Source organism: Dreissena polymorpha, chromosome 5 (genome assembly GCF_020536995.1).
Source record: "Dreissena polymorpha isolate Duluth1 chromosome 5, UMN_Dpol_1.0, whole genome shotgun sequence".
Taxonomy (NCBI): domain Eukaryota; kingdom Metazoa; phylum Mollusca; class Bivalvia; order Myida; family Dreissenidae; genus Dreissena; species Dreissena polymorpha.
In genome coordinates, this window is record NC_068359.1 from 52,662,721 (window position 1) to 52,690,717 (window position 27,997).

At 36.5% G+C, this 27,997-nt stretch overlaps 1 protein-coding gene across 1 annotated transcript; it reads right to left on the reverse strand.

The window, feature by feature from the left end:
* Positions 1-1,384: 1,384 nt before the first annotated feature.
* Positions 1,385-27,997, reverse strand: LOC127831714 (DNA repair protein REV1-like). Its single transcript, XM_052356748.1, is given in 20 exon segments — positions 1,385-1,709; positions 2,740-2,864; positions 3,188-3,336; positions 6,179-6,296; positions 7,523-7,649; positions 7,928-8,112; positions 8,752-9,096; positions 9,460-9,604; positions 10,850-11,475; positions 12,552-12,682; positions 13,404-13,548; positions 14,235-14,455; positions 15,913-16,032; positions 18,738-18,892; positions 19,101-19,225; positions 22,288-22,433; positions 23,271-23,586; positions 23,588-24,015; positions 26,142-26,275; positions 27,832-27,997. Coding segments are annotated over 20 exon segments (3,999 nt in total). The 5' UTR covers positions 27,972-27,997; the 3' UTR covers positions 1,385-1,591.

The window sequence follows — 27,997 nt, forward strand, 5'->3', positions numbered from 1 at the left end:
GGCCCGTATTTACCAACTTGTTATCATGCGTTCACAACTCTGGGGCCCGTATTTACCAACTTGTTGTCATGAGTTCACAACTCTGGGGCCCGTATTTACCAACTGATCATGAGTTCACAACTCTGGGGCCCGTATTTACCAACTTGTTATCATGCTTTCACAACTCTGGGGCCCGTATTTACCAACTTGTTATTATGCATTCCCAACTCTGGGGCCCGTATTTACCAACTTGTTATCATGCTTTCACAACTCTGGGGCCCGTATTTACCAACTTGTTATCATGCATTCACAAATCTAGGGCCCGTATTTACCAACTTGTTATCATGCATTCCCAACTCTGGGGCCCATATTTACCAATTTGTTATCACGAGTTCACAAATCTGGGGCCCATATTTACCAACTTGTTATCATGCGTTCACAAATCTAGGTCCCGTATTTACCAACTTGTTATCATGCGTTATCAAATCTGGGGCCCGTATTTACCAACTTGTTATCATGTGTTCACAAATCTGGGGCCCGTATTTACCAACTTGTTATCATGCGTTCACAAATCTGGGGCCCGTATTTACCAACTTATCATGAGTTCACAAATCTGGGGCCCTAATTTAACAACTTATCATGTGTTCACAAATCTGGGGCCCTAATTACCAACTTGTTATAATGCGTTCACAAATCTGGGGCCCTAATTTACCAACTTGTTATAATGCGTTCACAAATCTTGGGCCCTAATTTACCAAGAGGTTTTAATGCATCAACAATTATCTGGCCTGTATTTACATGCATCAATACCTTATGCATTAACAAATATGGGACCTGTATTTATATTCTCGTTATAATGCAACTCGTTATAGACTGCAACAATTTGAATATAGCAATTATTAAATAATAGTTTTTTTTACTAGAATTGTATTTTTTTTTGACAGTTTTTTAGTGTCAGATAAGGTTGGTAATTTTTTTTTCAAAAGAGGAACAAGTCCCAGACGTGGCTGAAGATAACTCTTTAATATGTAAACCCATGAGCTTACTGTGTAACCCCTACCCCCAGAAGAAGCAAAGTAAAAATGGCTTTTGTAACCAGCATAAAACCAGAACAGCCTGCGAGTAACTCGCATTCTGTTAGGGTTTTCTGCAAATCAGTAACTAAGGGTTGGAAATGATGCCTTTTAAACTTAAATGTAATAAGAAAGGTATTTAATTAAATGTAACTTTCTACATGACTACAAACCTGTCAAAATACATAGCTAAGTGGTTATGCGTTACGATAAGTAAAATTAAAGCATTCAAAATAATTAGGATTTGTTGGTAGAAGACTTCAGATTTGTGGTTCCTGATCAGAGGATTGTCAAAAGTTTGTATATTGATATAGAAAGAAAAAAGCCCTACCCTATTTTTTTAGTTTATTACAACAACACCGTACTTTCATACATATCACAGATATTTAACAACTCAATAAATTCAGTACACCATATTTTCTGCAGAGGTTATATGTTTCTTAATACAAGTTGGCTGATGTTTTACGATGATGTCCTTTACAGCTATTGTCCTTGTTAAATATTTTACACAGACTTTGTAAATGTGGATTACCAATGTCCTATACGCTGATTGATGCAAGTCGGCTTCCATAGAGATGGAAAACCAATGCCTGTGTTTGAGTGAAAATTCGATGAAGTGATGTTAACCAGTTGTCATTCTCCTGTTGCTTTAAGTTCCTGAAAATATTCAAATGAAATGAAATATATGATAATAATATACCACCCTGGTTTTTTCAAATGAGATATATACAGACAAGGCAAAGAAACAGGTATTACACCTTGCATGAAATGTGAATAAATACAAAACCTTACGTATGCTTGTTGAAAAAGCAATCCCAACTGTATGAAATGGATCTTGAACACGATAAATGATGCCTACATATGTATGCAATTTAAAATATATGTGCTGTTATAGTAAATGTTGAATGCCTTCAAAGAATTGTTTTTACCTAAAAGGATGTTCTTGACCTTAACAGTTGGGGAAAATAGTCTAATTTCTAATTGTATCAAGTTCTTGAAAAACAGAGCAATCTTCATCTTCTTTTAATATATACATTTACATCACAGTCAATTTAAAACTTAGCAGGAGAAAATTAAACAATAGTCACTATTTAAATTCATACATATACAAAGAGTTATGATTCTTGTACTCGACACTCATCAAATGCTTAAATATTTGTATGCCCCCAAAGGTGGGCATATAGTGATCGCACTGTCCGTCTGTCTTTCCGTCACACTTTGCGTTTAGGTTTCGAAAAATGCTCATAACTTCTACGTCGCTTCAGATGAAACCTTCATATTTGGTATGCATGTGTATATGGACAAGGCCTTTCTATACGCACACAAATTTTAACCCCATTGACCTTGATCTTAGGGTCCGCATTAAAGTTTCGAAAAAGCGTTTTTTGGGGGCATAAGTCATCCTATGGTGACAGCTCATGTTTATGAAGTTTTATATTCCTTTACTACTTTTTGAGTAATTATCAACACAATTAAAATACAAGAAATATACAATATTAATAGCAATAACTCAGAAAACACTAAAGAGTGTTACTTATAGTTCTATCATTCTGCGATTACCAGTACCCAAAATGCTTCTGAATATCTATAAAATTCATCTTAATATCCTAAATTAGAGAATAAACAAAGAGCAATACATGTGTATTTCTAAATATACTGTAGAAATAGTAATGGTACTTATACAAACCTGGCCATGAACTTCAACACAAGGTCCACCTGCTCTAGATTCTTGTCCATGACAAGGTCCTGTAGGTAGCTGATAAGGACCTCTTCATCTTCTGCCTGTGGGGCGGGCGTGGATGAGATCCATTCCTGAAGTAGAGTTATGCCAGAACAAGAAGTTCAACAGTAATATACATTCAGTTATATTATGTGACCAAATACATCATGTACTTTAAAGTAAGCCTGTGCAGTCAGCGTAAGCTGTTCAGTGACTACCCTTTCAACCTACAATAGATCTTTTTAAGAAGAAACTTCCTTTTGGCAAAAAATTCTATAAAAGCAATAAGTGGACTGCATAGGCTATTCTGAGATGACATTTCAACCAAATGCATTTAGCCCAGTTTGTCCAGAACAAGGCTAGTTTAATTATCAAAGCATGAACTAACGAGTCATCTCTTGCTTGGAGTACATACCCTCAGAAGTATTCTCACATTATGTATGGACACAGCCCCACACAGGTTCACACCAACAGATGCACTGTCTCTGCTGACATCAGTTATTGTCTCTACAGAGTCCATGGGGCCACTTGTACTAGATGTAGAAGCCCTGGTAGCCTCGGCATCTAAAAATAAACAACTTGTAAAAAATATCAAAGGTAAGGGTTATTTTTGCACATTTTATCAGCAACATTTCAGAAGTGCGCTTCAGTGGTCAGCTGATTATCAAATTTTGACTAAATATTATGCACAAAAACAACATTGCAGCAAAGTTTGATGATGATTCAATAAATTCTATTAGAGTTAGGTACAACAGGCAAATTTTGGATAAAGCAGGGCTACAGTTCAAAAGTGCCTAAGACCCATATACCATGCCAAAAAAATTGTCACCAAGTTTACGGATGTCCTGATTAATACTTTTTGAGTAAGAGAGCGGAGAAGGTTAATTGCACATTTTATTACAGTTGAAGATCGATAATTCAGAGGCACTCAAGAAAATCTGATAATTGAAATGGTTTTAGATTATATGCCCACAAATATTATCACCAAGTTTCGTGATGTTGCGATTTTAGGTATTTGTGTTAAGCAAGTAGACATGGTCCACCTTGAAGCTGCCTAATGGCCACAGGAACAACTGTCAAGGTGTTCCCATTTTATCCCACCATCAGACGTGCATTGTCGAAATAAACCACTTTGGAATAATTTTTCCTCTATTTCGGCAGTGCTGAAATATAGCTGTCACGCGCAGCGGAGAATGGTCATATTACTCGGAATCAACTATAAAGTAATCATTTTTAGTAAAATCGAATCAGATTCAACAAAACAAACGATTTGATACCAAGATGTAATATATTTTTAACACATAATGCAACTCAAAAAGCAAGGAAACATTATTTACAAATATTAAGTGCGCGTACTCGTGACGTCATTATAAACACGTCATACGACACAATGCATGTTCTTTCACGCTAAAGCTGCAGTTGTTTAGTGTGTTTTTTTTCATTATTTCTTAAAAATCGGGGACGTAGAGGTATGATAAACTGAAAAACAGGTTAGTTACTGATCTTTTTGTAATGTATTAAGCTCGGCACTATTAAAATAATGAAACAATGTTTGCTTAAAATAACTTTGGGATTTTCCGTGTAGTTCGATTTTCCTATTCTAATTTTAAAGAAATAATTTACGACTAAGAAAATTGATGGGATAAATCGAATACTAGGTCGGTGCCGAATAAAGCAAAGTTTATTTTGCGAGGCTTAGAAAATCTGAACCACGAGCCGAGTATTCTCTATATATATGGGAGAGGAAACATGTTTTGTTTGTTTACAGTTACTTCATACTTTCTAGATCTACTACTAAACCATGTTGATCTTTATTCAATTGGTTGGCATGTAAATCAAAACAAGAGGGCCATGATGGCCCTGAATCGCTCACCTGACTAAGCTTGCTACATCAACAGTCAACTTAAATTCTATCAGACCCATATAAATCCCACGCAAGATTTCATCAATTAATGCATTCTGACAAAATTTCATTAAGACATGATGAAAACTGTGACCTCTTTCATCTACACAAGGTTTTACTAGCATTGGCCCGGTGACCTAATTTTTGACCCCAGACGATCCATATACGATCCAAAATCAGATATTATCAAGATAAATTATAGCAACCCCAGTTGTTAAATTTTAAAATTTGCCATATATTAGTTTTATTAATTTAGATAGATAGATATTTCAACAAGAGGGCCAAGATGGCCCTAGTTCGCTCACCTGAGAGGAGTCGGTTTATTCAATCTTTACCAATGTCATACTTTACCTAGATATTGTCCAGACAAACATCCTGGTCAAGTTTCATCATTATTGAACCAAAACACTGGCGTATGGAGTGTTTTGTAAGATTTGACCTGGTTACCTATATTTTGAGTTGCCCCCCCTTACCAAACATCAAAATTTGCTTACAAAAATATATATTATGACCAAGATTCATAAAATCTTAAACAAAATTGTGACCTCTAGAGTGTTTACAAGGATTTTGTTTAATAAAAATGAAAATTTGAACAATCTAAGGGCAATAATTATGGCATTAATTAATTGATTTTGCTTATTATCAAACTTGACGGAGATCTTGATAAAGAATGCTTGAGAAATGTGAATGCTAGAGTGTTTACGGACGGCGGACAAAGACCAATCCTAAAACCTCACCTGAGCAATCAGGTGAGCTTAAAAGTGTGTTTCACCGATCTGAGCCATTTTCCAACTTGTTCAAGAAATCAATAAAACCAATGTATTGACTAAGTTTCACAATGATTTAGGCAAAAAATGTGACTAGAAAAAAGTGTTCGATGACAAGGTTTCTCTCTAGTCACATAAGGAAAACTGCCCAACCCCCCTGGCGGCCATGTTTTTTCACCGATCTGGACCATTTTAGAGCTCGTTCGAGATATCAATAAAACCAATGTTTTGACCAACTTTCATGATGATTGGGCAAAACTTGTGACTTCTAGAGTGTTTACATGGTTTTTCTATAGCCCAATAAGGAAAACTGCCCCGCCCAGTGGCGGCCATGTTTTTCAACGGACCCGAACCACTTTTGAACTCAACCAACATATCATTAAGGCAAACATTTGACACAGTTACATGAAGATTGGGCATGAAATGTGACTTCTACAGTGTTTACAAGGTTTTTCTTTTTTTTGACCTAGTGACCTAGTTTTTGACCCAGCATGACCCAGTTTCTAACTCGATCGAGATATCATTGGGACAAATCTTCTGACCAAGTTTCATGAAGATCGGACAATAAATGTGGCCTCTAGAGTGTTTACGAACAAATGTGGATGGACGGACGACGGGCGGACGGACAACGGACAGAGACCGGTCACAAAAGCTCACCTGAGCAATCAAGTGAGCTAAAAAGCACTTGCCAATTTTTCAGTGATATAAAATAAACGAAAAGCCATTTAGGACTTACCACCGATGTCTGTACCGGTAATCACTGTCATCTCATCCTTGAAATCATCTATTTGAATCACATCTGTTTCCAGAACTTCAACAGTAGTGGCATCAGACCTTGCACTTGATTCTTCTCTCTGAAGAGAATGCACATGTTCTTAGTCACACTGAACACATGCATAAAGGCAATATTTCCAAGAACAGGTTCAATAATGAATAGATTTGGTGTGTATGTTTATTTTAATAAGGCTTTCAAAATCTCCTAATTTAATGTCTTATATGACAAACTCTGCAAATTTAATCCATGTTTTAATCAAGTTTAGAACTGTGTTCAGCAAAATAAACAAACATACAATCAATTAAAAGGTATTTGATAAAATAAAAATACACATTATATGTCATGATTATTTGATTAATCACTTACTTTTGGCTCTGATTTATCAACACATATTTAACAACTGCTGACTAAACAGAAAATAATGTGTATATTAAGACGATGTACTTTTGTATAAGTCTGAATAAAGTGTCTCTGTCTGTCTGTCTGTCTTGTCATAGGTGAAAGCATTTCCAACATTTCCAGCATATTTTACAAGGTCAATCATGGAGAAAATAGTTATCATTTTAAAAGCTAATGACCTTGAACTTTGACCTCTTCCTGTTTTATGAAATATTAAACAATAACAATTCTATGATTATGGTCAAAGCATACCCTTTCTTGTAAAAACTAATTTCCTGTTAGCTTTACCTGCTGACCTCAAAACATTCATTCTTTCCTGAGTATTCGATAATATAAGTTAAGTTAAATTATTGTAGATCAAAATGGAAACTGACATTTAACATTTTACCACTTAGATACATAGTTTGAAACACTTGTAGTCCCTCAGAAAGTTGCATTTAATTAAATACTTTTCTTACTACATGTAGATTCAAGTTTTAAGGGCTTCATTTCAAACCCTTAGATACTGATGAGCAGCAAACAGCATAAAACCTGAACAGACTGAGAGTTTCTCACAGGTTGTTCTGATTTTATGCTGTTTGCACATAACCATTTTCACTTTGCTTCTGAGTGGGAAAGGGTTCAATGGTTTACTAACCGACAATTCACGGGAGACAGGTGCAAAACAATAAACCATATTGATGAGGAGCGGCCTGAGTTTATAAATGGTTTGTCTAATATACATTTTTTAAATCTTAATATTCATTTATGGAAAATTTTATTTATTTATAATAACTTAATTTAACATGTGCAGACATAAACACATCATAAAACAATAGTCTTCATAAATTTTATTGGAAGGTGCTTTTGGCTATGAATAATTCAATTTAAGTTTAATGATTGTAATAGTAAAAAATGCCTAGTTGCCTTGATTGACTGGCCCCTTTTTTGGTCCCTGAACAGTGTTTTCTTTGAGCGGGTTCCCTTTTTTCTGCCCCGTCCTGCAGGTCTACCCCTAGGTATTTTGAACTGAGGACTTCTCTTGTTTGGGGACCTAAACAGAACAGACATGTTGAATGAATATTTAAAAACTAACTCCTGAGAAAGGTATTCTTTACCTTCTTTTTGACAGGTTTAAATTAGCCAATCAGGAACATTATTTCATGATAACTTTTTAAAAGATAAACTTCTTGAGTCAACATCATGGAAAGAAACTGATGATAATTTCATTCTTATTGTCCAATCTATTTCATGATTTATTATGCTGTCTGCCAAACAGAAATGTTAAAACTAACAAATTAGCCAAACTTTCACTATTAATGCCTTAATTACCTCTTATTTGGAGAAGTTGTGGGTGATGCTTGTCTAAGGCTGAGAAAGTTAACTCCCTTAGTTGGAGACTGGTGTTGGTTACCTCCCCTGTTTGTTAGATTTCCATGAGCATTCTGTCTGGCGTATGCCTCTCTCAGCTCTGCTTGGAGACTCTCTGGCAAAGCATCCAGACAACTGGGATCTAGCTGCAAAATGGTCGTACATAATGATCATATATAATGATTGTACTCACGTCCATTTGTTTTGCTACTGTTTTTAAATGTGGGGTACCCATTCCATTGTAATGGCTAATAAATACAGTCCCACATTACTTGATTTAATTATTTGGCTATTGACGATTAAATTTATCAACATGCAGTTTAATTTTATATTGGCAATGACATCAATTTTTTTAATAATGAACATTCCTCGTGGACTTTATTCTGATTAGATCATTGAATATAAGTGGGAACTGACCATCTGCTTAATGTCACACAAAAAATAAAAACAAGCATTTTGTATCTCGTTAAATCTATGTTACCATTCCACATCTAGCATTAAAATGGTGTCTATTGCTATTAGGAAAATGGATTTATTTATGAATTAAGTTTATTTAAGAAATATTATTTTGATTCTGAGGGGCTTTAAAAGAAAAATCTAAAAGTGTGTCATTTATTGTGGAGGTCTTACTAATATTTGTTACAGCGTTGTGAAACTAATATGAGATGTTCACATTTAATAAATTATATATGTGAATTGTTCTGATAAGAGAGGAAAAAGCATAATAAATTGATGCAATATAAAATGTCACAGTTTGTTTTACAATCTTTATTTTATCAACTCACCTGGGAGGGTGAAGGAAGAGCCACAATTGGATCCCCAGAGTTTGACCTATTTCTAGTAGATTTGCTGCCCTTAGCTGGTGACAGGTAACCTCCCTTTGGTGGTTCAGAATTACCACCTTTAGAATGCTGATATGCAATCAGATCTTCAGCATCTAGACCATCGTCACTTTCAAAGTGAGGAAAAAGAGCACTTCTTTGATCTTGATCCTGTTGCAATCTGGAGCTACCTTGTTCTTGGGATCGTCTGAGTGTACATTTAGATGAGGTCTTCTTTCTGCTAGCGATTTCCTTCTCAATCTGTTGTCGTATCTCTACTGGAAGCTCATTCAAAACATCTTGGTCAACCTGTTAATAATGCAACACAACTTTTTAACTACAGCTTTTCACAGAAATGACAAAAAAACATATACAAATGATGTTAAAGAAATTCCAACTTGACAAAGGGTAATAACTTTTTAAGAACAAAAATAGCAATACTTCATATTAAAAGCAACAATGCATTTGAAGATAAGCTATTTTCATAAAGTACCAGTACTTTCCCAATCTTGGCAATTAAAAAAAAATCCCCATTGCTTTTCTATAAATCAAAAAAAATAAGGAGGTTGTTTCAGTTTCATAAAAAAATTCCATTATCTGTATATAAACATCATTAAAACCCGTTTTCCCAAGGCAAGGCCCAAACAGATTTGAGTAATTGAGTTGCCTAACCTGAGAGGGAGAAGGGAAGAAATCCACTACTGGTGATAATCTGGACTGCCTTGTCACTGTCCTTGATGATTTCTTGCCACTTTCTGGTGTGTTCACTTCAGGGAGACAGGGTAAAGGAGGTAACATATCCTGGTCAGTCTGCCTCCTGTACAAACATACATGACATCTTCTAAGGTGGTATAAAGAAAATTAGTACTTGTGGAACAAATAAATGGCAGAGAAAAGATTCAATAAATTAACTTTCTAAAAACATGTTTTCAATATCAAACAATAATTTTAAAATGATGTTCACTTTTGTTCAACAATATTCTAATGTCAAGTTTGAAACTGACTAAGGTCAAAGGACATAAAAATTAAAAAAATATTAGAAAAGTGAAAGGGTATGGATGCCCCTGCAATATTTCACTGGACAGAGAAACGAGTCTCCACTGGGACCTTGACATTTAAGTGTGAGCAACATGGCTGTTGCATCTGACACCTTTCCTTGATATGATGATCATTTGAAACAATTTATTTTGAAATCCCATAATGCAAGACAAATTCATGAGCCCCAAAACAAGCATGTATGTTCAACTTCAATAAAACATTTACATATAAGGAATAAGCAAACACTAAGAATCCACAGTGACCTTACCTTGAAGCTAAAGAGGGTTGTAGCACTCAACACGCTGTCTTGATATCATGATCATTTATGCTGATTAATATTGAAACAGGCAACAAAGTACCCTGGTAATAAACAGGACACAAAATGTCCCATACAAACATTCAAATAGACTAACATACTGACAGGGGTACCTCTTTATGCCTTTGCATTAGTATCATCGCAATGGGAATACACATAAAAGACAGACTTGAGCTTTGTCACAGACATGACAAATACCCCTCACTTTGTCAGCCATGTTCCAGGGTAAATAAACTAAATATCCCTCATCACTTGTCAGCCATGTTCCAGGGCAAATAAACTAAATACCCCTCACTACTTTGTCAGCCATGTTCCGGGGCAAATTACCTAAATACCCCTCACTACTTTGTCAGCCATGTTCCAGGGCAAATTACCTAAATACCCCTCACCACTTTGACAGTCATGTTCCAGGGCCAATACTAAATACCCCTCACTTAGTCAGCCATGTTCCAGGACAAAAAACTCAGAAATGAGTGGATTACTGGGCACAATACAAATACCTTGCTAATCAACACTTGATGGTGATGACAGTTTTGAAATTTCCAATATAATCCCTTGAGTAATGTGCAGATACTTTGCTCCACACACAACATTTAATGCCAAAAGGATGGACCAACAAAGAAAGTGATGACATGATATCCTCTCTCAAACTTGGTTTGCATGGGTATACTTATGATTCAATCATCAAACACTACATGAGAAGCTCACCTGCCCAACTCTGTCAGCACAGAGCTCTCTGGCACACTGTATGCCTGAGGCGAGTGCTGGAGTCTGAGCCTATCTTCTGAATTCTGCTCTGGTGAGTTGAACAAATCCTCGTCTTCTGAATTGGCATACCAGGCATCATCCTTATTTAAGGCTTCTTTTATAGAGTTCTCATCATTTTTCTGGTCATTTGCAAAAGTGTTTATTACATCAGCAGATTTATTTTTTAATACGTTGTAAACATGATTAAAGTCAAAATCCTCAGTTTTTGTGTTATTCCCAGGTAAAACTTGCCCAATAGCACTGCGGCTTTTCCCGAAATCTTCTTCAGGACTTGTCACAAATTTAACACCGTTACTCTTAACACCTTCATAATTTTGCTGAATATCAACACAATAACTCACTCCACCTATATGACTGCTGTGCGTTACATTCTCTTTCCCTTTAATGCTGGCTGCTTTACCAGGTGACTTCATGTCCCCCTGGACTCGGCTGGTATTGAAGGCAGCCAAGGTAGTGTCACTAGCTAGCGCCTTGTTCACGGTGAAGTTTAGAATGCTAGTAGTGGATGTGGACTTTCCAGACATGCCCATACTGACTGGCTCCAACTTATTAATCTGTATCCCAATCTGTGCGGAATGAACGATACATTGATGCATTTCATGGTAAATTTGGAAGCTTAAATAATAAATATTGTCATGTGAAAATGGGTCTTATGTCATATGCAGCCAGCATCGCTCAAGAACAGCCTATGCATCAGCCATGATAGGTCTGTAGCACGCATGTCCATTATCGACTCATGCTAGGTTTAGTGGTCTCATAAGTGGTAGCTCCTGACCAGACTGGCGATTGTGCAGGTTGGTCTACAGATATGCAGGCAGCATAATGCATTAGACCTATTTTTGCATAAAACTGCTTATAAATCTATCATTATTTAAATTTTGTTGCACAAACAATTCTTTTTAGTATTTTCTACATTGTGTGATATTAAAGAACAATTATACCACTGGTGACGAAGCCTAACTATACAATAAGTAAAATTTAACATACTGCATGCATAATCACACTTTTTTTTAAAACCCAAATCCGTTAATATTTTCAACTACCTCCGCAAACATGCATGATTATTTATATTTAGATGTTGTGTGGGAAGATCTAGGATCACAAAAAGTAAAGGATGCTGCTTAACCCTTTTTTGCCTAGTGGACTCACCCATTCTTCTAAATTGGATCAATTTATTTCAAAAATTAGGGATGTCTTGTATATTTATTTCTATATTTAGAATATTTTTACAGAAATTCATTTAAGCAAATAGCGCAGACCCTGATGAGACGCCCCATCATGCGGCGTCTAATCTGGATCTACACTGTTTGCCAAGGCCTTTTTTCTAGACGCTAGGCATATATGGGTTAAAAGATGCTGACTGGAAAGCAATACCAGTCTGGTGACATGTTCTAATCATTTGGATGATCCGATATCTTGATCAAACACTTCTTGAGTTTTTTGCGAAGCCGTTCATTTGTCAATATATGTTTGCAACAATTCATTCAAAATTCACATTTTTTTGTGTTTACTTGACTAGAGAGGTAGCAGGAGGTGGGAGGTGGGGGAAGGTTTGAAAGCAAAAAGGAACAGGACTCAAACCTTACTATTCCTTCATAGATCTATCCCTTATGTTGATAATGTTTCAATAGCAATAACTTACCCCCCTAAGGTCCTCTGGTGCCACTTTCTGCTGCTTGAGCAGTCCCAAAGATTCTTTGGTGACAATCTTGGCATCATCTGTTGCCAGGGGTAATGTGATAGACTTGGATATGTTGTTACAAATTCCATGTCCTGGTGTTCAGAAAAAAAACAGACACATTTTTTTATTTTTACTCGGAGAGTATGATAAAATCTAGCCAAGTCCCAGCAGAAATGTGTGCTTTTTTGGTATTTTGGATGAAATGCACGTTGATATACATGAATACTAAGTTTTATTTATTGGTTTTATTTTGAAATGAGTGAACTAATGGTATCCAAAAGAAATATTATCAGTTGAATAGAATGTTTTTTCCTCACAAATGTGTGTCAGATAAATACAAGTTGAGGTACTTTTTCACATAAATATCTTTCTGCAAATATACAAGCCATATCATATCTCCACAATTTGAGCCCAACATATAATTCTACAAATGGTTCAATATAAACAAAATATGTTGCCTCTCTTAACCAAACCATCACCAAATACATTTTTTTTAAACACTGACATTTGATGGCATAACTAAAATTTACCATAATTAACCTTTTACCACTGAGATACGTATTTTGACTTGTTTGTAGTCCCTTACAAAATAAAATTTCATTGAAGACCTTTCTTACTAGATTCAAGTTTTAAAGGCTTCATTTCGAACCCTTAGATACTGATGAGCAGCAAACAGCATTAAACCTGAACAGACTGCAAGCTGTTCTGTTTTGATGCTGTTTGCACATAGCTATTTTCCATTTGCCTCTGAGTTTGAAAGGGTGAATTTCTTATATTCAGACAAAAAATAGAAGGCCTAATGATGATTTTTACCCATGAACTTTGATGTCTCCTTTGGGGCGTCAGGCCTCCGCACCATGAGTTTTAGGGTGATTGTCTTCCCCTTCATGCGAATGTTGCGCAGTCTAGAGGTAACTTCCTCAGATAGATCCTGCATGAACTTCTCTGCCTCAGCACTCTGTTATATATAACCCTTTCCCATTCAGAAGCAAAGTGAAAATGGCAATGTGCAAACAGAATTAAACCAGAACAGCCTGTAAGTAACTGGCAGTCTGTTAAGGTTTGATGCTGTATGCTGCTCATCAGGGTTGGAGACAAAGCCTTTAGAACTTTAATCTAGTAAGAAAGGTCCATTTCAAAGGGACAACAAATGCATGAAAAAACGTATCTCAGTGGTAATGAGTTGAATAAGATATATGCAGCACTCAGGGGAACACAGGGGTTAATGCATTTGTATAAAGTTTCGTCCCAGTTTAGCTTCTGCACAGACTTATCAGGGACTTCTCTTTCCTCTTTTATTATAGTTATCATGTTAAAAGTCTCTTCTAAGCGAGAATCCAGTTGGGAAGAAAGAGTAGATTAGCCTGTAATGAATGCACAAGCTAATCTTAGAGGACACTTTATGCATACGCATATAGCCCCGTTTTCCGAAAGTGGAGCTTATAGGTAGTGTCTGGACTTTCTAGGCCAATAATCTTCTGCTAATTATTGGCATGCAAACCTAGTCTTTATAAAACTAACCTAACAAAGCTAGCAAAGAAGGCAATATGAATGTGTATTCAACTCAATAAAAGACTAAAGCCACATTACTAATTGAATGCATAATTGAATACTAATTGAATTAATAATTCACACAAAAATTACCGTGGTAAATCTGATCCCATAATTCACTTCTGCCGATACAGACTTCCTCTGCTGCTCAATTTTGATTGGTCGGTCATCCTGACCTCTGCAATACTTGAACAGCGATTGACCGGTTTTGGGGCCAAAGTCCTTTTGAAGAGCATCAAGACTGAACCTCTGCAAGTCTCCGCAGGTTGTCACTTTCATCGCCTCAAATCTCCTGGCTAGCGACCAACCCACACCTGAATGTACAGTTGAGAGGAGTTAATCTGGAAACACACCAGGACATGAAACTACGCTACAACCCCCTTCTCCATCCCACCCACATATACTGGCTCAACCTGTTCTCATAAAAAGATAACAAACCACAACAAAATGTAAAATTTCAACAATTTTGTTTAAATGGTCATATCAATGTTATAAAGAACGTACTGGTGTAGGAAATAAAATATTCATATTCATTTGCTCACTTAAATCATTCGAATTACATATATATACACATTATGATTGAGAAATTGATTTTGCTATACATTTGTATAAAAAAATATTCAAATATTACTTTGGACAATATATTTAACACTCATTTACTTCATTTGCTGAAAAATTATATTCTGACTAAGATAAGTTTTCTAATCAAATGAGCCTTATTCTAGAAAACAAATGGGCTTGCATGTATGTAAAGTTTTATCCTATTTCAATACACACAGGCTAATCAGGGAAGACATTTTCTGCCTCCAATGGATTGTCACAACGTTGAGACTTCCTTTAAACCAAATATAACAAAAAAGAAACCGTCGGAGACGGGTGATGCTCCCCAAAGTTTTTTTTGTCACCATATTGCACTATATAATCAGATGAAAGGAAAAGTAGTTTGGGGGGGGGGGGGGCAAGAATTGCATTATATGTACATTTTATAGAAAATTTCAAAGGGACATAACTCTGTGAAAAATCATCGGACCAGAACCGGCTGATAATATGCACATCTCCTCTTGGTAGTGAAGCTTCCCATAAAGTTTAATTGAAATTCGGTCATTAATTGCTGAGAAATAGCCCAGACAAAAATTGTGCACGGACGGACGGACGCACACACACAGACAGACAAAGCGGTGTCTATATGCTCCCCCCCCAAATTTTTGGGGTGAGCATAAAAGTTGTTGTCGACAATTAGCCTGTGCAGACTTCAATAAACTAATGCATTAAGCCAAGTTTTCAAAGAACAAGACTAAAATAATGGTGTCTTGTTCTGTGAAAGCTGGTCATAATGCATGTGCGTAAAGTGTCGTCCCAGATTAGCCTGTGCAGTCTGCACAGGCTAATCAGGGACAACACTTTCCACCTAAACTTGATTTTCGGTAAGGAGGGACTTCATTGAAACTAAAAATACCATTAAAGCGGAAAGTGTCTATCTATCTATATATATATATATATACTGCCAAGCGCCCTTTAGAGCATTATAGGCAGAGGGACATTATCGAGTCCGTTTCCTGGGAAGAACCAGTACTAGGTGTCTATGGAGGAGATAATGAGAACGCTCCCCGAGTGGGGAGCAACCCACGAACTCCCGATAGCTAGGCGGACACCTCATCCACTACACCACCGCGATCTGTGCGGACTGCACAGGCTAATCTGGGACAACACTTTACGCACATGAATTAAGCCCAGTTTTCTCAGAACAAGAAACAATGTAAAGAACTGATACCTGGGATGTCCCTGACTGATTGGTCCTTGATGTACTCTCCCACAAGGGCAGGGGTCAAGTGAAACTGACCATTGGGCTTGGCCTTACGAGTGGCCAGCCTGGCTAACAGGATGCTTGAACCTGCAAATTGGGACTTATATAAAGCTTGGCTGAAATAATCATACAGACTGAGTGTTGTTTTTCGTTTTTCCCAAATGAGACCTTAAAATTCCCAATTAATCTTTTCAAAACATATTAAAATCCTTTCAACATTTTGTTCATCTCCCACCAAGCCATATAAGTTCAATCTTAGTAAAATTAATACTGAAAACACTTCTATTCTCAATTTAAAATGTTTTTTGAAAAACAGCAAAAACACTAATTTCCCAATTTTAGTCAAAATGCCAAAAATTATCCCAATTCAAAGGGACCCTGCCCCATTCCCAAAATTGTGAAAACACACACCGCGATAATGAAAAGATGTAAGACCACAGTGTAACAGAATAACTCAATCATAACTCAAGTTATTGATTGGAAACCAAATTTGTATTAAGCGGAAAACAGTGTGATCTGTACGTCCTCTCATAACTCATGTTATTGATTGGAAACCATTTTTGTATTAAGCGGAAAACAGTGTGATCTATACGTCCTCTCATAACTCAAGTAATTGATTTGAAACCATTTTTGTATTAAGCGGAAAACAGTGTGATCTATACGTCCTCTCATAACTCAAGTTATTGATTTGAAACCATTTTTGTATTAAGCGGACAACATTGCGATCGATACATCCTCTAATTACTCAAGTTATTGATTGGAAACCATTTGTGTATTAGGGGAAAACAGTGTGATCTATACGTCCTCTCATAACTCAAGTTACTGATTGGAAACCATTTTTGTATTAAGCGTGAAACAGTGCGATCAATACGTCCTCTCATAACTCAAGTTATTGATTGGAAAGCATTTGTGTATTAGCAGAAAACAGTGTGATCTATACATCCTCTCATAACTCAAGTAATTGATTGGAAACCATTTTTGTATTAGCGGAAAACAGTGCGATCGATACGTCCTAGCATAACTCAATTTATTGATTGGAAACCATTTTTGTATTAAGCGGAAAGTGTGATCTATATGTCCTCTCATAACTCAAGTTATTGATTGGAAACCATTGGTGTATTAACAGAAAACAGTGTGATCTATACGTTCTCTCATAACTCAAGTTATTGATTGGAAACCATTTTTGTATTAAGCGGGAAATAGTGCGATCGATACATCCTCTCATAACCCAAGTTATTGATTTGAAACTATTTGTGTATCAACGGAAAACAGTGCGATCTATACGTCCTCTCATAACTCAAGTTATTGATTGGAAACCATTTTTGTATTAAGTGGAAAACAGTGTGATCTGTACGTCCTCTCATAACTCAAGTTATTGATTGGAAACCATTTTTGTATTAAGCAGAAAACAGTGCGCTCTAAATGTCCTCTCATAACTCAAGTTATTGATTGGAAACCATTTGTGTATCAACGGAAAACAGTGCGATCTATACGTCCTCTCATAACTCAAGTTTTTGATTGGAAACCATTTTTGTATTAAGCGGAAAACAGTGCGATCAATACGTCCTAGCATAACTCAAGTTATTGATTGGAAACCATTTTTGTATTAAGCAGAAAACAGTGCACTCTATATGTCCTTTCACAACTCAAGTTTTTGATTGGAAACCATTTTTGTATTAAGCGGGAAACAGTGCGGTCAATACGTCCTCTCATAACTCAAGTTATTGATTGGAAACCATTTTTGTATTAGCGGAAAACAGTGTGATCGAAGCGTCCTCTCATAACTCAATTAATTGATTGGAAACCATTTTTTTATTAAGCTGAAAACAGTGTGATTTATATGTCCTCTCATAACTCAAGTTATTGATTGGAAACCATTGGTGTATTAACGGAAAACAGTGTGATATATACGTCCTCTCATAACTCAAGTAATTGATTGGAAACCATTTTTGTATTAAGAGTGAAATAGAGCGATCGATACATCCTCTCATAACTCAAGTTATTGATTGGAAACCATTTTTGTATTAAGCGGAAAACAGTGCGATCTATACGTCCTCTTATAACTCAATTTATTGATTGGAAACCATTTTTGTATTAAGCGGAAAACAGTGCGATCTATACGTCCTCTCATAACTCATGTTATTGATTGGAAACCATTTTTGTATTAAGCGGAAAACAGTGCGATCTATACGTCCTCTCATAACTCAAGTTATTGATTGGAAACCATTTTTGTATAAGCTCGAAAACAGTGTGACCGTATACGTCCTTCTTAACTTAAGTTATTGACTGGAAACAATTCTTCTATTTAGAGGGACATTGACTTTGACTTGACTGGCCCCAAATAAGCTCCTAAATATGTATATCCAATTTGTGATTGCATACTTAAGTGAATTAGACCGGAAACAACCTGTTTGATGCTGCATGCCAACCTTGCTGTCATTACCAGATTTTATAACCAGTATATTGAGCTCTATTGAAAACCTATTTAACCCTTTTCTTCTCAGAAGCAAAGTGAAAAGGGCTATGTGCAAAAATTATAAAATCAGAACAGCCTGCGAGTAACTCGCAGTCTGGTAAGGTTTAATGCTGTTTGCTGCTCATCAGTATCTAAGGTTGCAGATAAAGCCTTAAAATCTTAAATCAAGTAAGAAAGGTATTCAATTCAAATATCTTTCTGAGGGATTACAAATGCATGAAAATACGTATACATACATCGGAGTGGTAAATGTTTAATAAGTTGCAAATAAAAAAATAAATACAAGCCCTACAGTCTGAAACAACATGCGCCCTACCCAGCCCAGCGGATGCACAGCAGCCAGTTTTCTTGTAGATTTCTTCCCTGACCATTGCAGCAAACTCAAGAGGCATGGCCCCTGTGTCGGCCAGAACGTCAGTGCAGTCGACCAACATCTCATCACAGCTCACCGCCTCAATGTCGTGGGTAAAACTGGAATGGATTTGTGCGGCAATCTTGAAAAACTAGGCATATTGCTTGTGCGAAAAGTGTCATCCCAGATTATCTGTGCAGACTCAAAAATATACCCTTTTTAAACTTTATTTTTAAGATAAAATATTTGATAGAAGAGTGAAATTTCAGTATCAATTGTCTGACAAATAATTCTCAATAGTTCATTATGTTTTCCATCTGCATGTACCTAGCCACAGTGTCGTACAGCACTCTGGAGACTGTATTGTAGCCCTCAAAGTCATACGGAATGGTGACCAGGTCTGGGCACAACTGTCTAGCCCGTCCCATGAACATGCCGTTTTTCACACCAGCCTAGAGACAAATTTGTACAGCTGTCACAGCATATTTCTAATAGACATGATTCTTTGCATATGAGCAAGCCTTGCTGTGGAAAAAACTGGGCTTAATTCATGTGCACAAACTATTGTCCAAGATAGACCTGTGCAATAGACACAAGATAATCAGGGATGAAACTTTCTGCCTGATTTCTTTTTTAATACACTTGCTTTACATGAAAAAACTCACAATAAAAGCAGAAAGTGTCGTATCTGATTACACTGCACAGGCTTATCTGGGCAAAAACGTACTCAAATGCATTAAGCCCCATTTCCCATAAGGCTCACATATTGTGTCTTGTTCTGATAAAACTGGGCATAATGCATGTGCGTAAAGTTAAGAAATTAAGAAATTGTACATAAAAAGCGACTTCCAGTCTCCCTCTTATCGGAATTTGTTTACATCCGGTTTTCTCGATGTCAAGGTCTGACTCAATTTTCCAATACACACTGTCCCAGCCCAGAGCGTGTCACAATTGAGCGACATGTAATTTGAGGTAAACCCTGCCCCGATTCTCCCAACCTCCGAACTTATCTAATCGGCGATCGATATTGGTCAAGTCAGCATTCAAGTCACATGGTAGCTGGCCAATCAACATTGAGTTCACTCACACATTATATTGGGTCATTCATGCGCAGACACTGTATACTTGGAAATACACAGTTGATATTGTCGTCTGCAACCACTATAGCTAGTCCAAATAATTAGACGTAAACCGACCTCATATTTATAGGAGTACACTATAGCGACCGATGGCAAACTTCGTATTTAAAGATAAACAAATAAAAAGGAGCCAAACAATAAAAAAATTATTTCTAACTTGATCACTTTACATTTCTACCGACTATCGATCTGAATTAACAAAAGGATGATAATTAAATAATTAGATCTATTTCGATGATGTTACACCTTTCTGTCGATTATCGTTTGAAATAAAACGTGATAGTTAAGTTGTTTTTAACCCACAAACTATGCTATTGTAAAGCAATATGTCAATTAAATTGTATATTGACTACGTATTTGCTAGGTTTCCTATTTTCATATTTTGCTGTCAAACGATATGCACAATTTGTTTCATGTGCGTAACGCGTACAATTTTTCGGACTGTCGTTTTCGGATACATTATTTTGCGTTTATTATAATTTAATTTCGGAGTTCTTTAAAGAACAAATAGAATGAAGAATACAGATGGGGTGTTGCGGACGGTGTGGTTTATCATATTTCAAATTGTATTCACATGAAATTGCCATTGGAAAGACTATAAAAAATAACAAATAATTATTAAGAAAGCATATGTTTAATGTCATATTTTAAACACAAATATTTATCTGGTCTGACAGTTTTATTAAGCTTATGTTATCTACTGCTTCATAAACATTATCTTTGAAATACTTTAGTCTGTATAATATGATTTTTACATCAAAATGGATTGAATATAGAGCTAGTAAAATTTTAGTTATTTATCTGTCGTGTCTATTATTACTTGGTTAATTAGAACTGCTAGAAAAATTAAGATACATAAAAGAAATATAATTATGTGTACTACTGTGGTATACTTCAATAATGTGATACACACACATGTGTGCTGTAACGTCCTACATGCAAACCCTTGTGTTAGAGTCTCTCCACTTCTCCCTAGAGTCTCCTCACTTCTCCCTTAATCAGTGTCCTGGGAGAAGTCACTTCTCCCTAAAATTTTAGCCCAGTGTGAGCCCTGATGTAATTGAAAACCTTTCTTACAAGATTCAAGTTATAAAGGTTTCATTTCCAAACTTTAGATACCGATGAGCAGCACTATAAGCATAAAACCTGACCAGACTGTGAGTTACTCGCAGGCTGTTCTGGTTTTATGCTGTTTGCACGTAACCATTTTCACTTTGCCTCTGAGTGGGAAGGGGTTAAAATTGATGCAAAATGCTGTAAAGCATCTGACATATGCAAGAATCAACAATATATACATTGAGCACAATGCTCATCACAGCCATTTCATATGATACTTTCTTGTGATCGTGCTATGATTTTTTGTTATTTATTCAAATACCAAGCTTTGCTATATGGCATTTTACACCTGTGATAATTGATTAATACTGAGACATGTTCATATCATATAAGTAAGTCTTAGCTAAGTGAAAGGTTCAGCAAGTCTTTAAGCTGTTTTAAACCCCATTTTCAAGATAATGACCTCAATTTCGTGTTGAATTTAAGATATGTGTTAAATGTTTAGCATGCTACCTACACAAAACAATTCAGCACCATAACTTCAATGTAACTAACATTGTGAAGCAGATACTGTTTTTCTATCATAATTAACAGTAAGTAACCAGTAAACCTGAAATTAATCACGCTGGCCCAAAATACAATCCCATGCTAGGACTGCATGTAAGATAACTTACCACAAACTTGCACCCAAACCAATGTTATTGAGTTTTTGTAAGTAGTGACCTTGGCCTTCTCCTGACTAGCCCTGAACAGGTCCTAAGTCACATAAAACAGTTCAACCACCTGCCTGTCAACATACCACAATCTTATAACAGGATTTAAACTTCATTGAAAACATGGTTAAAAACTTGCATCCAAACTTATGTTACCCGGTATTGATTTATTTAATTATTTTTACTTAGTGACATTGGCCTACACCTGGCTAACCCTGCACAGGTCCTAAGTATTTCACATTTAAAAGTCCATCCAGCTGCCTGCACAAATACCATAATCTTATAACCAGGATTTAAATTTCATCAAAAACATGGTTAAAAACAAGAAATGTGTTTGTCCGAAACACTATGTCCCCTTTTGCGCTGCTTTGATAGTTTTTTGACCTTTGACCTTGAAGGATGACCTTGACCTTGATCTTTCAACCACTCAAAATGTGCAGCTCCATGAGATACACATGCATGCCAAATATGAAGTTGCTATCTTCAATATAGCAAAAGTTATTGCAAAATGTTTAAAGTTTGGGCAAACAAACCAACAGACATGGCAAACACAATATGTCCCCCACTATAGTGGTGGGGGACATGACAACACAAAGATCAACTTACTTTTCTTGCTTCATAGCTGCAGGATGCTAATTCTGCCATGGAGTGAAATGATTCAGATGTCCTGGAGAAGTTGCTGACATCTGTGACATCATCAGTGACATCATCATCAGTGTCAGATTCTGATTGGTCAGGGAAGCTCATGTTCTCTAAAATACATGAAAGTCTAATCTTTTATATTTTTGTACAATCACATGGCCCCATTATCATGACTATGCAAGATCTCAACCTCAAACATAGTTTCAACTTGAAATATTGACAAATGTAAATTCATGGTACATCTGATCTTTGATTTTCCTTATTTAGACGACTAAAATTATAACTGGGACTCAAACTTTTGGATGACATAAAAATTTACCACGTTTTTAAATCACAATTTGACATAAAACATTTCATTTAAGCACAAAATTACACTGCATTTCAAATATTCAACAAGAAGCTGTCAGAGGACAGCGCACTTGACTATTTGAGTGCTTGACAGTATAACGTAAACCATCATGGAGGGGGGGGTATAATGTGGGTGTGTGGTCATTTAATAATGATCTTTCAAAAATAAGGGGAAAAAAAAATTTTTTAAGGGGGGGAGTATTCTGGGGTGGGGCATGGGAGAAGGTTTCGGGTGGAGTGTATTGTGGTATGTCAGGTAAGTGTTGTTTTGTCAAAATATGAATCAAATGTGATCATAAGTAAAGAAGTTATGGCAATTTAAGCAAAATGTCCAATTATCTATGTATAAAAGGGGCCGTAATTCTGTCAAAATGCTTGATACAGTTGTCTGCTCTTGTCTATAGATTGGGGTCATGTTGGTAAAGAAGTATGCAAAATATAAAAGCAATATGTCAAAGGACATAGGAAATATTTGGGGTAGTACGCAAACTTTAACATTTGCACGCTAACAGGAACGCTAACGCTAACGCCGACGCCGGGATGAGTAGGATAGCTCCACTATGTATATTTCATATATAATAGTCGAGCTAAAAATGTACCTTCATTTAAACTGTCCATCTTAGCATTCAAACCAGATTTTTCTCTCTTCTGATTGGACACATTTTTTGCCCACTCCCTCCTTTCAAACCCCAGATCTGACCTTGGATCAACCGTGGCCCCTTTACCCAGAGAATGTGTCACTGCCACAGGCTTCCCAATAAGGTCTGGTCTTTTAAGAAGACCAACGGAAACGAAAAAGCAATCCATGTCAATATGCATAATGCACCGTTCATGAGATTTCTTCACATAAGTGAAGTGGCTGTGCTCAGACTGGGAAGCGTTTGCCTCCCTTGATTGCACAACATGCCTAAGTTTTTTCCCTCCCTGGAAAATTATCTCCCTTCTTTTGAATCGCATTTATATATTCTTTGAATTCTGCTTTCCATGTGGATAGAAAATGGAGTCTCGAATTCCCATAATATTCGCTAAGGAACTTTGGGTCACCAGCTTTTGCAGGGGATCTGGACTGTGCCTTTGCATGGAAATTCTCTGCTGGCCCATTATGCTGCAGACTGGTTTCCATTCCACTAAAGTCTTTCAAATTCTCAGAGAATTCCTCTTTGGGGGAAAGTCCAGTCTCAAAGTATTGTGTCTCTGAGTCATCTCTACATGGTAGACTGGTTGATGTGTCATCCGTGTCTGCCATCGACAGTGGGCCACTTCCTGTGGACTGGTCTCTTGGAACAGAACCTTTAGACTGGTTAGCCAGTGGTCTGGTCAAGGATTCCCCAAGAAAAGCAGAACCTGTCAGTAGAGGCAAAATTATATATTGATCATATAAAACTATTTAGTCTTAATAAATTAAATAATTCCGTAGTTTTCTTTTTTCCATAAAAGGGCTTTTTGGCAGAAAACCAAAAGCACCGATGTGGGTCAATTTATGGGAAAAAGTCATCATCAAATAATCTTTACTGATGTTATTGAAGTGTAATTCCACATTAAGATATTGTCAACTGATTCAACAGAAGGTAAATATATTTTATTTATCAGCTTCATGCAAATATGTTATGTATTTCCCGAAAATTAAATTAACCATACTAAAAAACCACCCTGTATAAAATGCACACAAAAAGATGCTGCCTCTAAGAAACACATACGCCCCTGGTGGGAGCCCCTGAGTCCAGAAGAAAGTCAACATGAGGTCAGGTGATGTGGGTGTGCTGATTGTTGGATTTAAGAATAACAAGGGACAAAATTGTCACAAAAACAGGTTTTCAATTTGAAAAGAAAAGTCTGATAAAGGGAGACAATTCAAAATGTGCACTGTTACTGATTGTTCATAGTTATCCCTTGTTTCAAATTCTATTTTAAGTCGTGGCGACCTTGACCTTGGAGATGTCGACTTATTTCTTTTGCGCAACACACCGTCCAATGATGGAGAACAAATGTGCCAAATGATTTTAAAATGTCATAATGAATGACATAGTTATGGCCCGGACAAGCTCATTTATGGCTATTTTTACCTTTAAACTCAAAGTGTGACCTTGACCTTGGAGATATTGACGTAAATCTTTCGCGCGACACACCGTCTAATAAAGGTGAACAAATGTGCCAAATGATTGTAAAATATCACAATGAACGACTAAGTTATGTCCCGGACAAGCTTGTTCGCATGCCCGCCCACCATCCCGCCCACTGGCTGACATTTGTCAATCTAACAACCAGTTTTTTCCTTCAGAAAACCTGGTTAAAAACTGTTTAGTAAGAAGCTTTGTTGTTAAATATATTTGGGTTAGCAAAGAAATTTTACCTTCTGGTCAAAATGAGGTTAGTTAAATGATACCAATGTTTTTATATTCATTAATAAGTAGTGTTAAAAAAATAATCACCACTTTGTACCAAGAATTATTAACCCTTCCCTCTTAAAAGAAAAGTGAACAAACAGCATAAAACCAGAACAGACTGCAAGTAACTCACAGTCTGTTAAGATTTTATGTTGTTTGCTGCTCAACAGTAAGGGTTAGAATAAAGAATTTAATTGAAGCCTTTCAAATTTGAATCTAGTCAGAAAGGTCTTTAATTAAATTTAACTTTCTAAGAGACTACAAACACATCAAAAAATGTATCTAAGTGGGAAAGGGTTAATGTTATACGAAAAAAAACACTTTCAGATTACACAAGTATTTGGACTTTCTTAATTAGACTGAATGTTCAAAAGTCAAGATAGAAATAAGGTCAGGTAAAGTGGTTGTGTTGATAAAGTTCAAACACATCATCTGTGCATGTATCCAAGCTTTGCAGTAGGAGTTAATGAGTTCATACAAAATTTAAGATTTACCTCGTTTGACACACAGAAGGATGGAAAAAAGAACAAACAGGCAAATTGCTGAAAGGGGCACAAAAACAACAAGAGGGGCCACGATGTCCTTTAAAACTCATTTTGGTTCACCGACAATCGCTTGTTTAAAACATAAACTGGTTATCAGTTTTTAACCCACTTTACATAGTTTCAAACATGATAATAATATTCTCCTGATAAACATTCTAACCAAGTTTCATCAAGACTGAGTCATAAATGTAGCATTAAAATTAGTACCAAGTTTTTCTAAGATTTAACCTCGTGACCTAGTTTTCAGACACATGTGGCTCAGAGACCTGGTGACCTAGTTTTCTGACACACGTGGCTCAGATTCAAACTTGACCTAAACATTGTCTAACAAAATCAATTAGGATGGACAAAAAAATGTGGCCTCAAGATTGATAACAAGCTTTAAAGAGATGATGACCACCACAAACCGCACACTGCACACAGACAGTCACCAGACATAGGGGGATCATAATAGCATTAGCATTTCAAGCTCAGGTGAGCTAAAAATTGTTCAAGTACAAAACCCAGAATGATCCTGCTACTGACTGCTAGGCAATCTTACTCTGATTTGGTGTTGACTGGATGCTTTTCTCAGCATCAATCTGCACAGAAAATGATTGCAAACCCTTCTGCAAACCAGACTGGGCAGTGTACAGTTGGTACTTGGTGTAAGATAACAGCTTCCCAGCAGCAATGCTGAAATGCAGCAATATACAGGTAATTCAAAATGGCTATGTGGATAATTAGGCTGTAAACATAGCGAACATGAGGTGCCTGGTTTGATCCCCAATGTGGGATTGATTTTAACATCTTCTATTTAGACATTACTTTGTCCAGGCCAGTTATGAGTTGGCAAGTGCCTGCCCTAGTGACCATCAATGGATTGAGGGCTTAGCAGAGACCAGTGTTGTTGAATGATACATTTCTGCCTGACTAACCTTACTTTGAGCAGATTTTGACTGATGGCTACCATTAGAAAGGATGATACGCAATCTATAAATTAGCAAAATTGATTTGGTCATCACACTAAATCCAGCTATATACAGTGGTATCTTCTTGCCAAAGTAAGTAAGATCTTTTTTCATATATTTAAATCTTAACAAGGGACAAAATTGTCACAAAACCAGGTTTTCATTGTGAAAAAAAATTCTGATAAAGGGAGAAAACTCAAACTGAACTTTTGAAATGACCATAAAAAATTAACCCCCTTTGTAAGTTTTTTTTTTTTTTTAAATCTATTTTTAGTCGTGGCGACCTTGACATTGGAGATATTGACGTGATTATTTCGTGGGACACACCGTCCCATGATGGTGAACAAATGTGCCAACTGATTTTAAAATCTCACAATGAATGACATAGTTATGGCCAGGACAAGCTCATTTATGGCCATTTTGACCTTTGAACTCAAAGTGTGACCTTGACCTTGGAGATATTGACGTAATTATTTTGCGCGACTCACCGTCCAATGATGGTGAACAAATGTGCCAAATGATTTTAAAATCTGAAGATGAACGACATAGTTATGGCTCGGACAAGCTCATTTATGGCCATTTTTGACCTTTGAACTCAAAGTGTGACCTTGACCTTGGAGATATCGACGTAATTATTTCGCGCGACACACCGTCCAATGATGGTGAACAAATGTGCCAAATGATTTTAAAATCTGACAATGAACGACATAGTTATGGCCCGGACAAGCTTATTCCGCCAGCCCGCCAGCCAGCCAGCCCGCCCGCATTCGCCAATCTAATAACCAGTTTTTTCCTTCGGAAAACCTGGTTAAAAATTGTATAGATATAATTATCAACATAATTATAAAGGGCTTTCTTCTCTTTCCTTTAGAATAGGTCTTAGAAAGACCCCTTCTTGTAAAAGAAAATCCCATTTTTCAACAAAATTTATTTTAAAATATGCTATTTGCCCCAAATTTCTAATTTAGCTTGTAATATATCTACCCTTCCTCAGTTTTGTTGATGGGTTTTCCCCCAAATATAAAAAGCCCTCTAATTATAAATATATATACTAAATTTATTTAAACCAGAGTGTGCAAAGGCTAATAAAGTATGACACTTTCGGCTGGTATGGTATTTTTGTTTAAAGGAAGACCCTTCTCAACAAAAAAAGTGTTAGAAAGTTTCAAAGTGTGATCCCTGATAAGCATGTGTAGACTTCACAGGCCAATCTGAGACCACAATTTCTGCACATGCATTTAGCCAAGTTTTCCCAGAACAAGGCACTTATGATCCCACAACCTGTCAGTAATCCATTCCGGTGTGACGACCTTGAGACCTCGGATCTCCTTGACCTTGCTGTCTGGAAGGTTGGTGGCAATCACGTGTGTGACCCTGGTCCGGTACAGATAGGTCTCGTACGTGCCCCCATGAAGCATCATCAGTCTCTTGAGTTCATCTGACGAGG